At 47.1% G+C, this 14,556-nt stretch overlaps 1 protein-coding gene across 1 annotated transcript in view; it reads left to right on the forward strand.

Annotated features, from left to right (window-relative positions):
- The window catches only part of laptm4b (lysosomal protein transmembrane 4 beta), a 92,404-nt gene extending 83,168 nt beyond the window's left edge, over window positions 1-9,236 (forward strand). The window contains exon 7 of the mRNA XM_085992273.1: window positions 7,082-9,236. Coding sequence (XP_085848399.1) covers window positions 7,082-7,156 — 75 coding nt within the window. The 3' untranslated portion in view covers window positions 7,157-9,236. The remainder of the gene's footprint in view (window positions 1-7,081) is intronic.
- The last annotated feature ends 5,320 nt before the right edge of the window (window positions 9,237-14,556 follow it).

Here is a 14,556-nt window from a genome sequence, read left to right on the forward strand (position 1 = left end):
TTTAAGACTGAGAGGAGGAGGAATTTCTTCACTCAGAGGGTGGTGAATCTTTGGAATTCTCTGCCCCAGAGGGCTGTGGATGCTCAGTCGTTGAGTATATTCAAGGCTGAGATCGATAGATTTTTGGACTCTAGGGGAATCGAGGGATATGGAGATCGGGCGGGAAAGTGGAGTTGAGGTCGATGATCAGCCATGATCTTATTGAATGGCGGAGCAGGCTCGAGGGACCGTATGGCCGACTCCTGCTCCTAATTCTTATATTCTTATGGTGCACAGTATGAGAAGACCAGGAAAGGCAAATGTCTTTTCCTATATAGTATTTGCAGGTGGATGGAGATGGAGCTTGGTCAGTAATTCAATAATAACGTGTAAAAAATTAATCTCGGTTTTATCATAGAATGATACAGCACAGAAGGAACCATTCGGCCCATCGTGCCTGTGCCGGCTCTTTGAACGAGCTCTCCAATTAGTCCCACTCCCCCCTGCTCTTTCCCCCATAGGCCCGGCACATTTCTCCTTTTCAAATATATATCGAACTCCCTTTTGAAAGTTACTATTGAATCTGCTTCCACCGCCCTTTCAGGCAGCGCATTCCCGATCACAACTCGCTGCGTAAAAAACTTCTCCTAATTTCCTCCCTGTACTTTTTGCCAATTATCTTAAATCTGTGTCCTCTGGTTACCAACCAGATTTTATTTTTTTTTCTTCCGGTTTTATTTCAGTAACATTTGGATAAAGATGTTCAGAGAATGTACTGCTTTCATTAAAAGGTGAATATGAGCTGTCATGTTTGATGAGAAGATAAGAAAGCAGGAGTTGGGCATTACGGCCCTTCGAGCCTGCTCCGCCATTCAATAAGATCAAGGCTGATCTTTGACCTCAACTCCACCTTCCCGCACTATCCCCATATCCCTGGATTCCCTTGCTGTTTATTTATTTGGTTAGTCCACACTTGGAGTACTGTGCACAGTTCTGGTCTCCATATTGCAAAAAGAATATGGAGGCATTGAATCAGGTGCAAGAAAGATTCACAAGGGTGATACCAGAATTGAGAGGATATACCTATCAGGAAAGGCTGAATGGGGCTCGTGCTCCTTTATCATAGAATCACAGAGATTTACGGCACAGAAGGAGGCCATTCGACCCATTGTGTCTGTGCCAGCCGAAAAAGAGCTATCCAGCCTAATCCCACTTCCCAGCTCTTGCTCCGTAGCCCTCTAGGTTACGGCACTTCAAGTGCATATCCAAGTATTTTTTATATGTGATTTAAATTTTCTCCAGACAAGAGAAGGCTGAGGGGTGACCTGATCAAGATAATGAAGGGGTTCGATAGGGTAGACGTAGAGAAGATGTTTCCACTTGTGGGCGAGACCAGAACTAGGGGCCGTAAATATAAGATAATCACTAATAAATCCAGCAGGGAATTCAGGAGAAACTTCTTTATTCAGAGAGTGGTGAGAATGTGGAACTTGCTACCACAGGGAGTATTTGAAGCAAATAGCATAGATGCATTTGAAAGTAAGCTAGATAATCACATGAGGGAGAAAGGAATAGAAGGATGTGCTGATAGGGTGAGATGAAGAGGGGTGGGAGGGAGGAGGCTCGTGCACAGCACAAGCACGGTCATAGTTGGGGCCTGATGGCCGGTCTCTGTGTTGTAGACTCACTGGGCTGGATTTTTCCAACCTCGGCGGGTGCGGGGCGGGCGACGTCGGTGGTGTGTGGGGACCTCGCATCTGTCTCGATCCCGGCCTCCAACAAGATATTCCGATGATGGGGCTTGTTAGTCCCGCCCCCCCTGCGAGTTTCCCGGCCACTTAATAGGAAGCGGGTCTGATGATGTCATTTGATGACACGTCATCAGCCGGTTTCCTTAAAGGGGCCACGTCCAAATTGATCTTGACAGTTCTGCTGTCAGTGTTGAGCAGCACTGAGGTGCTGCAAACACTGATGAGCACTGTACCTCTTCTGTCTGTTTAATATCGAGGTAGTCGAAATCCCCCATGATTATTATTCTATTTTTTACTCATTTCCCTAATTTGTCTGCATATTTCTTCCTCCACCTCCCTTCCACTATTAGGTGATCTGTAGACTACACCTATTAGTGTGATTGATCCTTTATTTTCTTTTATCTCTATCCATATGGATTCTATTTTTGTCTTGCTGATAGCTGTGTCACTTTTTTCTACTGCCATTATGTTATCACTAATAAGTACAGCTACTCCACCTCCCCTTTTTCTCTCTCTGTCTTTTCTAGATATGTTATACCCTGCAATGTTTAATTCCCAGTCCTGCTTTTTCTGTAGCAATGTCTCAGTAATCCCTACTATGTCTGGTTCCTCGCAACACATGATTGCCTCCAGCTCCCCTGTTTTATTACGGACACTGTGTGCATTGCTGTACAGACAGTTTAACTCATTTTTAATAGGATTTCCTCTCACTTTATGTTTAACCATCTTTTTAGACACATATTCTATAACTCTATTTATTCCCTCCCTTACTTTATTCTTTCCTATGCTTTCTTTTTTTGTCCTTGGACAGATTTGTGTGCACCTTTGAAAGTGTCTTAGTGAGTTGCAGTGAATGGTGAGACATAACGTCGCCCCCCCCTCCCCCTCTCCCCACCCGCCCAATGGTGATGAGTGTGAAAGGAATGATTTGGACATTGTAGGGATGCTTTATGGTGCTGGTGTGAGGTGGTGCTAACCTGGCGCATCATGTGGCAGCCAGGGTGTACAGTGATAAGTGAAGTTAATCTAGACATGGTGGGCAGGATTTTCATTGTGCCGTGGAGTCGGGATTGGAGGTGTGCGGGGGGTTAAAATCCCGAAATTGGGGGTCCCGACACCATCCCGCCCCCAACTCGCCTCCATGCCAGTTTCAAAGGAGGCGGTTACCCGCCCTGCACTGGGACCCGCCGACCCGAGGTGGGAAGGGATTAGTGCCAATTAACTGCCTGTTAACAGGTAGTTAACAGGCAGTTTTTAGCCTAATCCCTATTTTGAAGGTTGAAGTGTGGGATTCTCAATGGCTCCAAACCACGCCAAGTTAGAGGAGTCGGGCTGTCGGGTTGAAGGACTTGGAGGGGTCGAGATGTCAGTGTTCAGGTGTGTAATGTGTGCATGAGTGCAAAGGTAAGTGTGATTGGTGTGTCTAAAGTGATTAAAGAAGTGTTCATTACCTTTTCTTACCTTTTTAGCCTTCCTTCCTCTAGGTCCCGGGAGTCCCTCATCTCACCGGCACAGAAAGCAGAATGGCTGCGAACTGTCAAAAGTGACAGCCTGCAGCTTTCTATGCAGGAGAGATTTCTAACTGAGCCTGTGGAGAAGGACTCAGGTTAGAAGTGAGACTGTCAGTGTTTGACAGCTTCAAACAGCTGTGAAATGCTGATATTTCATCTGTCAAAATCTCTTGACAGATGAAATTTCAGTCTGTGATGTCACCTGTTGCCGGGTGGCCCTTAATTGGCCTGCTGAGCCCGCTGGGTGGGCTCAACAAGGTCAATCAAGTTAAAATCGCGTGGATTGGCCACATCTCGATGAAGGCGGGACTACAACCCCGAAAGTTGTAGTCCCGCCTCCAACCCGACTCCTCAATGAAAATCCAGCCTGGTGAGTCCATCCCTGGCCTCCCGGCCAGCAATGTGCACGGGTGATGATGCCCTGTGTCCAGTGCAGCATCAGCTGATTGCGGAGAAGGTTGGTGTGGATGTTGGTGCTGCTGGTGTTGGGGCTGATCATGTTGGGATTCTGAGGGCCAAGGTGAGATTTTTCAAGGGCACCGATGCTTATGGAATAGATGGCAGGTGAGGTTGAGATGACAGAAGTGACCTGTCAATGTTGAGATAGGTTGTTCCAAGGAGGTGACAGTGGATAGAGAGATTACTCCCAACACTTCAAAAGTGCATAAAGCTCAAAAGTGAGTTTCAAATACTGAAGGCTGAAGTTTCTGAGATTGGAAAGTGACCAGCTCTAAAATGGCAGGTTTTAAACCACTTTTGCAGCTGTGACCTTATGAAACAAATGGAGATTTGTTCAGAGCCCGACATACTTACCTGGCGTGATCCCCGAGTGACAGGAAACTCGAGGAAAACTTGGGAAAATGCTTTGGACGTGATAAAATGTTGATTTAATTGCTTTAACTACCCTGCCAACTATCAGAATTGCCTGATCCACCATTTAAGAACATAAGAACATAAGAAATAAGAGCAGGAGTCGGCCACACGGCCCCTCGAGCCTGCTCCGCCATTCAAGAAGATCATGGCTGATCATCGACCTCAACTCCACTTTCCCGCACTATCCCCATATCCCTTGATTCCCCTAGAGTCCAAAAATCTGTCGATCTCAGCCTTGAATATACTCAATGACTGAGCATCCACAGCCCTCTGGGGTAGAGAATTCCAAAGATTCACAACCCTCTGAGTGAAGAAATTCCTCCTCATCTCAGTCTTAAATGGCCGACCCCTTATCCTGAGACTATGCCCCCTAGTTCTAGACTCTCCAGCCAGGGGGAAACAACCTTTCAGCATCTACCCCGTCAATCCCCCACAGAATCTTGTATGTTTCAATGAGATCACCTCTCATTCTTCTAAACTCCAGAGTGTACAGGCCCATCCTACACAATCTCTCATCATAGGACAGCCCTCTCATCCCAGGGATCTGCAACACGCGGGCCGAGCCGGCCCTGGGGAAACTCACAAGGAGATGGGTTCAGAGCGGGACAGCGGACCCGCCTCCAAACCCGCTGACTGAGCGCTGGCAGAATTCAGCCCCTCGATGTAACTATGTATTTAAGCCCCTTTAAAGGCACACTAAAACTTTATTTCGATGCTGGCAACTATATAAGAATTCAGTGCCGAATGATTTTTTTTATGCCAAGGAGTGGGATAGGCTAGAATTGTTTTTAAATAGAGCGTTACATTGAAATGTGATTTTTGGAAGATGTAAATATATCAGTGGTTGAAATTGGATTAAAATAATGTTTCCATTTAATGAAACGTACTCTCCAGACTGCTTAACTGGGCAGAGTTTGTGAAGCCATTAAAGTTCAATCAACTTTACAGCCCTTCACAATGAACTATTGATGCCATTTGCACAAAGCATTTTAAAACCCTCTTTTATATCAACAGATATTTTTTTTTGGTTAACTAATTAAAGAGCAGGGCAGTTTTACCCAGTATCCTGTCCAGCGTCGCATCAACCGTGGCTCAGTGGGCAGCACTCTCGTCTCTGAGTCACAAGGTTGTGGGTTCAGAGTCCCACTCCATAAGATTTGAGCACAAAAATCTAGGACTGACACTCTCCCAGTGCAGTGCTGAGGGAGCGCCGCACTGTCAGAGGTGCTGTCTTTTGGATGAGACGTTAAATCGAGATCTCTGCCTGCTCTCTCAGGTGGACGTAAAAGAGTCTGCCTCCACCTCCCTTTCAGGCAGTGCATTCCAGATCCTAACCACTCGCTGCGTTAAAAAGTTTTTCCTCATGTCGCCTTTGGTTCTTCCGCCAATCACCTTAAATCTGTGTCCTCTGGTTCTCGACCCTTCCGCCAATGGGAACAGTTTCTCTCTCTATCTACTCTGTCCAGACCCCTCATGGTTTTGAACACCGGGGAACAGCTCCATCAATGTATTTTGTAGGTACATCAAAAGCAGCTCCAAAGGCAGTTTAAGAGTCTACCACATTGCTGTGGGTCTGGAGTCACATATCGGCCAGACCGGGTAAGGGCGGCAGATTTCCTTCCCTAAGTGAACCAGATCGGGTTATTACAAGCAATCCAGTAGTTACACTGGTCACCATTACTGATATTCGCTTTTGGTTTTTAAATGCCAGATATGTTGAATTAACTGAATTTAAATTCCCCAGCTGCTAGGGGGCAGGTGTGGGGACTTGTCCCAACAGAACATTAGTCCTTGGCTCCTTGGATTACTAGTCCAGTAACATAATCGCTATGCAACCATTCAGACTGGCGTTGGGCGCTGGTTACTTGGACTGCCTTTTGAGCTGCTTTTTTGATGTAGCTACAAAATCCATCGGTGGAGCTGGCCCCTGGTTTGTCGGGAAACGGAGATTTTATACCATGTTACTGGATTAGAGATGGAAGAGTTAATTTATATTGCAAGTAACCTTCACCCCCCGCCACCCCCCACTCTATTCTTGTTCTTTAACACCATTAAGATTCCACTCTACACTTAAGAGGATTATCAATGCATTTTATTTTCCATAGCCTTGTCAGAAAGGTCACACATTCTTAGTTAAATTTAGTGATGGCATTTGCTGTGCAAAAGAAATGATCAATCACCTTTATATATGTCTCTATAAAAAGCACTGCTCTATTCAACCTGACTTACTAAAGAAATTGGTGCTGTTTGTCACTTTAAATGATGTCCAGTCTTGGCTAGGAAAGGCATCTTTAAGTTTAATTTGTGTTACATTTTTCACACTGACGAAAAGGAACAGTTCTATCTGAAAATTCAAACCGTTTCAAAAACCATAACGGCTTCATGTCAGCCGTGGCTCAGTGGGCAGCACTCTCACCGCAGAGTCAGAAGGTCGTGGGTTCAAGTCCCGCTGCTAGAGGTTTGAGCACAAAAATCTAGGCTGACACTCCCAGTGCAGTGTTGAGGGAGTGCTGCACTGTCAGAGGTGCCGTCTTTCCGATGAGACGTTAAACCAGTGACCTGTCTGCCCTCTCAGGTGGATGTAAAAGGATCCCAATGCACTATTTGGAAGAGGAGCAGGGGAGTTCTCCCCTGAGTCCTGGGCCAATATTTATCCCTCAATCAACACCAGTAAAACAGATTATCTGGTCATTATCACATTGCTGTTTGTGGGAGCTTGCTGTGCGCAAATTGGCTGCCGCATTTCCTAGGTTAAAACAGTGACTGCACTTCATTGGCTGTAAAGCACTTTGGGACGTCCTGAGGTTGTGAAAGGCGCTATAGAAATGAAAAATTCCTACTTTCTTTCATTCAAGGTAATTAGCATGGCACAGCGGTGGAGCACATGGGGATTGGAACACATTTTTTCTTCTCTCTCTCTTTCTTTCTTTTTCTCTTTGAATAAACTGTCTTTTTTTTTACCTTTAGGTCCTTTTGCCGCCCTATGAGGAGGCGGTGATGATGCCTACAAAAGATCCACCTCCACCTTATATGTCCGCTTAAAGGCCGTAATACAAGAAAACATGAGGAAACCCGGGGCATGAATTGAAACAACCTTTATACATACACTGTCGGACCAAAAACTACTTAAGAAAATCTTCCATTCCATTGTCCGTACTGTTTTTTTGTTATTCTGGGAGTGAAGCGTTCTTTAATTAAGATTTTTTTTGTTGTTGTGCATTTTGATTGCTGGTTTCAGAAATAAAAATCAAGTACATTTATCCGCGTTTTATCATTTCTTCTAATGTTAAAAACGACGATGTGTCATCTAAAATCGATCATAAATCCTATTGTAATAATTCCCTGTGATTTCGGAGATTATTGTAGTGAGTCCGAATCACGGATGTGAAAGAGGGAGAAAAAATGACCACATTCAGTGTTTTACAAAGAAACTATTTTGTAAATGTAAAGATTAGGGTTGGCAGTTTTGACCACTTTGATTTTTTGTAGTTGTTTTGAATAGTATATTTTTGTTGGTAGCACTTGGCATGTCACCCATTATAAGTTGTTCACCTTTCATTGATTATCAGCCGAGGGTAAAATTTCATAGAATCATAGCATCACAGAAGGAGGCCATTCGGCCCATTTAATCCGTGATGGCTCTTTCAAAGAGCGATCCAGTTAGTCCCGCTCTACCTGGTCTTTCCCCATCGCTCGGTAATTTTCTCCACTTCCAGTATTTATCCAATTCCCTTTTGAAAGTTACTATTGAATCTGCTCCCACCGCCCTTTCAGGCAGCGCGTTCCAGATCACAACAATTCGCTGCGTAAAAAAAAATTCTCCTCATTCCCCCCAGGCTCTTTCGCGAATTATCTTAAATCTGTGTCCCCCGCTTACCGACCCTCCTGCCACTGGAAACAGTATCTCCTTATTTTCTCCATCAAAACCCTTCATGATTTTGAATGCCTCTACCAAATTTAATTGAACAAATCTATTTTTATTCTGGTTGATTATAAATTTTATTTCTTGCACGTTACACTTCACGGCTGATTTTTGTTCTGCTGTGTGCACATCCCAAACCTTCAAGTGAGTCAGGTTGAGACTAGGGTAAAACTATTTAAAATATAAAGAGAAAATGCTGGAAACGCTCAGCAGGTCGGGCAGCATCTGTGGAGAGAGAAATAGAATCAACGTCTCAGGTCGATGACCCTTTCGTTAGAACTGGAAAAATGTTCTGCGCTGCGGTCTCCTCTACATTGGGGAGACAAAGCACAGATTGGGTGACCGCTTTGTGGAACACCTCCGTTCAGTCCGTAAGGGTGATCCCGAGCTTCCGGTGGCCTGTCACTTTAACTCTCCGCTCCACTCCCACTCTGACCTCACCATCCTCGGCCTCTTACACTGTTCCACTGAAGCTCAACGTAAGCTCGAGGAACAGCACCTCATCTTCCGATTAGGCACTTTACAGCCTTCTGGACGCGACATTGAGTTCAACAATTTCAGATCATAACCTCTGCTCCTATTTTTTCGGACGGCAGCTGCTGATGATTCTGCCATTCCCACTGACACCTCCTCGAGACTTATCTTTTGTTTCTTTACTTGTTCCATTACCATCTCCTTTTGCCTCGCACCATCATCCCTTTTGTCATTTAATCTCTCCTGCCTTTCACCCTATCACAGACCTTCCCTTTTGTTCTTTACTCCCCTCCCCCCTTTCCCTGCCCTACATTTACTTAAAACCTGTTACAACGCTAACCTTTACCAGTTCTGACGAAAGGTCACCGACCTGAAACGTTAACTCTGTTTCTCTCTCCACAGATGCTGCCCGACCTGCTCAGTATTTCCAGCATTTTCTGTTTTTACTTCATATTTCAGCATCCGCAGTATTTTGCTTTTGGGCAAACCTATTTAATCCTGGGAATGAAAATAAACGTATGAATTTGTTCGAGCTGTGAGCATTTAAAGAGCTGTTTATATGTATGTTGAAATAAAGCAGAGAAATTAATCACTTGTTAGCACGTTATGCACCATAGGTCTGATTGTTAATGAATGAAATCGCGGCATCTTTACTTAAAGACTTGTCTGTTTATATGTGGACTTGCCTGTAAATATTTCTGGTTCAATAAATGCTGGGCAAGCTGACTCTGTAAGTCTAGTGTCTGATTCCTGTCTCACCTTATGTTTCCAAAAGAAGTGTATCTCCTCCGTCAACAGGCATGATGCAGGAAGTTGCACATGTGTCGTACATGCAACGATTTCAAAGGATAGGTAACCGTTTCAGGGTGTGATATGCAGCGATAGTACATCGTCAGTCGATGAGTCAGCTGTGGCTCAGTGGGTAGCACTCTCACCCTCTGAGTCAAAAGGTTATGGGTTCAAGTCCCACTCCAGAAACTTTAGCACATAAATCTAGGCTGACACTCCAGTGCAGTACTGAGGGAGCGCTGCACTGTCAGAGGTGCCGTCTTTCGGATGAGATGTTAAACCGAGGCCCTGCCTGCTCTCTCGGGTAAAAGATCCCACGGCCACTATTTCGAAGAAGAGCAGGGGAGTTATCCCTGGTGTCCTGGGCAATAATTAGTCCTCAATCAACATCACTAAAACAGATTATCTGGTCATTATCACACTGCAGTTTGTGGGACCTTGATGTGTGCAAATTGGCTGCTGCGTTTCCCACATTACAACAGTGACTGCGCTTCAAAAAAGTACTTCATTGGCTGTAAAGGGCTTTGGGACGTCCAGTGGTTGTGAAAGGCGCTATAGAAATGCAAGTCTTTTTTTTAAATTAATGCATACAAGGTTGACAATTGCGCCGGGGAAACCGAAGCAGCAACATTATGCGTACTCATTCCAAATCGTATTCCTGTCTACGCCCCAATAGTAAACAAGGCAAGCTTGCGGGAGATTGTTGTGGTGTTATCACTCTGGTCCTACAGCACAGCCTCACTTACCATTCAACTGTTTGAAAGCGTTGCCGAGCCAAGGGCTGCCTGCTGATTTGTGCTGTCTCTTGCCTTCCGGCTATTACGCTGCACAGAAAACTAAGAAAGAATTTCCTTCGATAAGGCCATTTTGACAACTCGGTTTATTGCGCTGTGTTTATCTGTGAAGTTTACTTTTTTTGTGCTTACGTTGATCAGATACTGATCTTTTTTTTAAAATGAATTGGTAAGTGCAGTGGGACATTTTGTTCCATTAAAGACACTATAAATGTGAACATTGGAACCTAGGAACGGGAGGAGGCCATTCAGCCCCTCGAGCCTGTTCCGCCATTCAGTGAGATCAGGGCTGATCCGCATCTTAACTCCATCGACCCGCTTTGGTTCCATGACCTTTAATACCCTTGCCCAACAAAAACCTATCGTTCTCAGTTTTGAAATTTTCAATTGACCCACCCACCCCCCCTCCCCACCCCCCCTCCCCACCCCAGCCTCAACAGCTTTTTGTGGGTGAGAGTTCCAGATTTCCACCACCCTTTGTGCTTCCTGACATCGCCCCTGAACGGCCCGGCTCGAATACTTAACGTCATGCTGGGGAAAGGCAAGTTGTTGTTGTCTTTGTTGTTGTTGTTGTTGTTGATGAGGATTCATTCATATTGTGGCATTTGCCTCCCTGATCACCGGCACAGGCCTGTCACCGCCGGTAACCTGGCTGCTTTATTGGGAGGGGCCACAGTTTGAATCACCACCTTGCGGTGGCGCAGAACGGAGAGATGCGGGCTGGTGCCTAAAGCTGCCCCACTCTGCTGAACTTTTTAGTCTCAGCCGCACGGCTTTAAGAAACCGCTAAACCTAATTGAAGCTCCAGGTAAAACCAGAGTACAATTATTACTGAACCGCTGTAATGCGCCAATGAGGTTCATGAATTGGTTCAAGAATTAGGAGCAGGATTCGGCCATACGGCCCCTCGAGCCTGCTCCGCCATTCAATAAAACCATGGCTGATCTTCGACCTCAACGCCACTTTCCTGCCTGATCTCCATATTCCTTGATTCCCCTGAAGTCCAAAAATCTATCGATCTCTGCCTTGAATATACTCAAAGACTCAGCATCCACAGCTCTCTGGGGTAGAGAATTCCAAAGATTCACAACCCTCTGAGTGAAGAAATTCTTCCTCATCTCATGTCTTAAATGGCCAACCCCTTATCCTGAGACTATGCCCCCTAGTTCTAGACACTCCAGCCAGGGGAAACAAGCTCTCAGCATCTACCCTGTCAATCCCCCTCAGAATTTTATATGTTTCAATGAGATCACCTCTCATTCTTCTAAACTCCAGAGAGTACAGGCCCATTCTACTCAATCTCTCATCATAGGACAGCCCTCTCATCCCAGGAGGCATGCTTGAGGACTCAAAGGGGGTAATTTTAACCCCCAAAGATGGGTGGGTTTGGGTAGGGTGGGAAGCTACAATTAAAAAAATTTCAAACCGGATTCCAAACCGTCTCAAACCCACCCACTTCAGGTTTTAACGGAGGCGTGTCGCTCATTTAAATATTTTAATGAGGCCGCGTGTCTCAGATTTTTCCTCTGTTCCAGCTTTAACCCCAGTCATCTGGGTTTCCCAGGCCTCGGGAAACGTGGCAGCTAAAGGGAGGTGAGGACTACTGCATGGAACAGCTGAGTGCCCTTCCAGCAGTGCTTGAGGGCCAAGAGCATCAGGAATGCTTCACCCGGCCCACCAAGCAAACCTGTTAATCTCCCCAGTGATCGGACCCCCTCCCCACGACCCAATGCCCTCCTGATGTCCTCCAGGGTCCCCGCAATCTCCCCTCCACCCGATATCTCCTCGCCAACTTCTCTCCTCCCATGTTCTCTTCCGTCCCTCAGCGATGTCCGCCCTGACCCCCGATCTCTCCCCACTCCCCCCCGCCCCTCAGCGATGTCCGCCCTGACCCCCGATCTCTCCCCACTCCCCCCCCGCCCCCCAGCGATGTCCGCCCTGACCCCCGATCTCTCCCCACTCCCCCCGCCCCCCAAGCGATGTCCGCCTTGACACCCGATCTCTCCCCACTCCGCCCCGCCCCCCCAGCGATGTCTGCCTTGACCCCCGATCTCTCCCTGCTCCGCCCCGCCCCCCCAGCGATGTCTGCCTTGACCCCGATCTCTCCCCGCTCTGCCCCCCCAGCAATGTCCGCCTTGACCCACGATCTCTCCCCACTCCCCCCCGCCCCCCAACGATGTCTGCCCTGACCCTGATCTCTCCCCCCACCCCCCAGCAATGAACGCCCTGACCCCCGATCTCTCCCCGCCCCCCCCAGCGATGTCCTTCCTGACCCCCGATCTCTCCAGCTCCGCGCCCCCACCCCCCCACCCCGTCGATATTCCCCCCCCCGACCTCCGACCTCTCCCTCCCTCCCCTCCACTTCCCAGCTGTGGCCTGGTGCCACAGGCCTAACCCGCCTGACAACCAGTAGCCTCTCAACCTGGCTGGCTGTGGCCGGGAAACAGATTCCAAAACTGGTAATCAGGTCCTGCCATTTAATTCAGCAGGACCCGAGGGAGACCGGCTCTTCTGGGTTTCCCGACCGCTAAACTGCCCACCTGCTCCCTCCCCACCTCCCACCTAAATCTCGGGGCCCAATAGTCTTCTCAGTGAGGGCTGTAGTCCACCCGTGAATCTGCCTGCAGTGTAGTGCGACCACAGAGCAGGAGTCTCTGAGAGGACTCATGAGGCAAGTGCACGGTGGATACGAGGAACAAGGAGGCCACGTACCCCTTGGACAATGAGTGTAAATGGGGTAGAGGAGCAGCGGGATCTGGGGGTACAGACACACAGATCACTAAAGGTAGCGATGCCTCTTAACAAGGCCATAAAAAATGCAAAACAAGGGCGGGGGTTCATTGCTAGAGGAATAGAATTGAAAAACAGCAAAGTTGTGTTAAACTTGAATCGAACCTTGGTTAGACCACACTTGGAGCACTGTGAACAGTTCTGGTCCCCATATTATAAAAAATATAGAGGCACTGGAGAAGGTGCAAAAAAAGATTTACAAGATTGATAACTGGGAGGTTATAACTATCAGGAAAGGCTGAGCAGGCGGGGGCTCTTTTCTCTAGAAAAAGGGAAAACTGAGGGGTGACCTGATTGAGGTCTTTAAAATTAAGAAATGGTTTGATGCAGAGAAGATGTTTCCACTTGTGGGCGAGACCAGAACTAGGGGCCATCAATATAAGGTGGTCACTAATAAATCCAATCGGGAATTCAGGAGAAACTTCTTTACCCAGAGAGCGGTGAGAATGTGGAACTCGCTACCACAGGGAGTGGTTGAGGCGAATAGTATAGATACATTTAAGGAAAAGCTAAATAAGCACGTGAGGGAGAAAGGAATAGAAGGATATGGTGATGGGGTGAGATGAAGAGGGGTGGGAGGAGGCTCGAGTGAAGCATAAACCAGTTGGACCGAATGGCCTGTTTCTGTGCTGTAAATACCGCGTAACACTATGTAAGCAAGATGTCTGCCGAGGTCTTTGCCGCGACTTAGATTATAGCAGGTGAGTGCCCCTTTAATACCGCTGGAACTGGCCGTTTCCCAGCCTGTGTCACCCACGATTTGTGGGTGGGTTTAGGAAGCAAGCGGCGGTACCACTGACTCACGCGAAATTGGCGAACGGGTCCTAATCATGTCACAGGACTCCGCATCCCCCGCCACCCCACCCCACCCCATCCCCCGCCACCCCACCCCACCCCACCCCCTGTCCAATTTTTGTCCCGCTCCTGCCCCATTCCACCGAAAAGCAGTGGCGAAGGCAGGCAAAGGTTGACTTTTAATATTACGGTAGCATAGTGGTTACATTACTGGACTAGTAATCCAGAGACCTGGAGTAATAATCCAGAGTACATGAGTTCCAAATCCCACCACAGCAGCTGGGGAATTTAAATTCAGTTACTTAAATAAATCTGGAATTAAAAAGGCTAGAATCAGTAATGTGTGACCCATGAAACTACTGAATTGTCATAAAAACCCATCTGGTTCACTAATGTCCTTTAGGGAAGAAAATCTGCCATCCTTACCCGGTCTGGCCTATGTGTGACTCCAGACCCACAGCAACGTGGTTGACTCTGAAATGGCCCAGCAAGCCTCTCAGTTATACCCAGCCGCTACAACAAAGTCAGCACTGCGGGAGTATCTTCACCACACGGACTGCAGCGCTTCAAGAAGGCGGCTCACCACCGCCTTCTCAAGGACAATTAGGGATGGGCAATAAATAGAAATATAGAAGATAGGAGCAGGAGTAGGCCATTCGGCCCCTCGAGCCTGCTCCGCCATTCAATACGATCATGGCTGATCATCCAAATTCAGTACCCTGTCCCTGCTTTCTCCCCATATCCCTTGATCACTCTAGACTTAAGAAATATATCTAACTCCTTCTTGAATATATTTAATGAATTGGCCTCCACTGCCTTCTGTGGTAGAGAATTCCACAGGTTCACCACTCTCTGGGTGAAGAAATTCCTCCTCATCT

Source organism: Somniosus microcephalus, chromosome 7 (genome assembly GCF_052327205.1).
Source record: "Somniosus microcephalus isolate GS21.2 chromosome 7, FLI_Smic_1.0, whole genome shotgun sequence".
NCBI classification, from domain to species: Eukaryota; Metazoa; Chordata; class Chondrichthyes; order Squaliformes; family Somniosidae; genus Somniosus; species Somniosus microcephalus.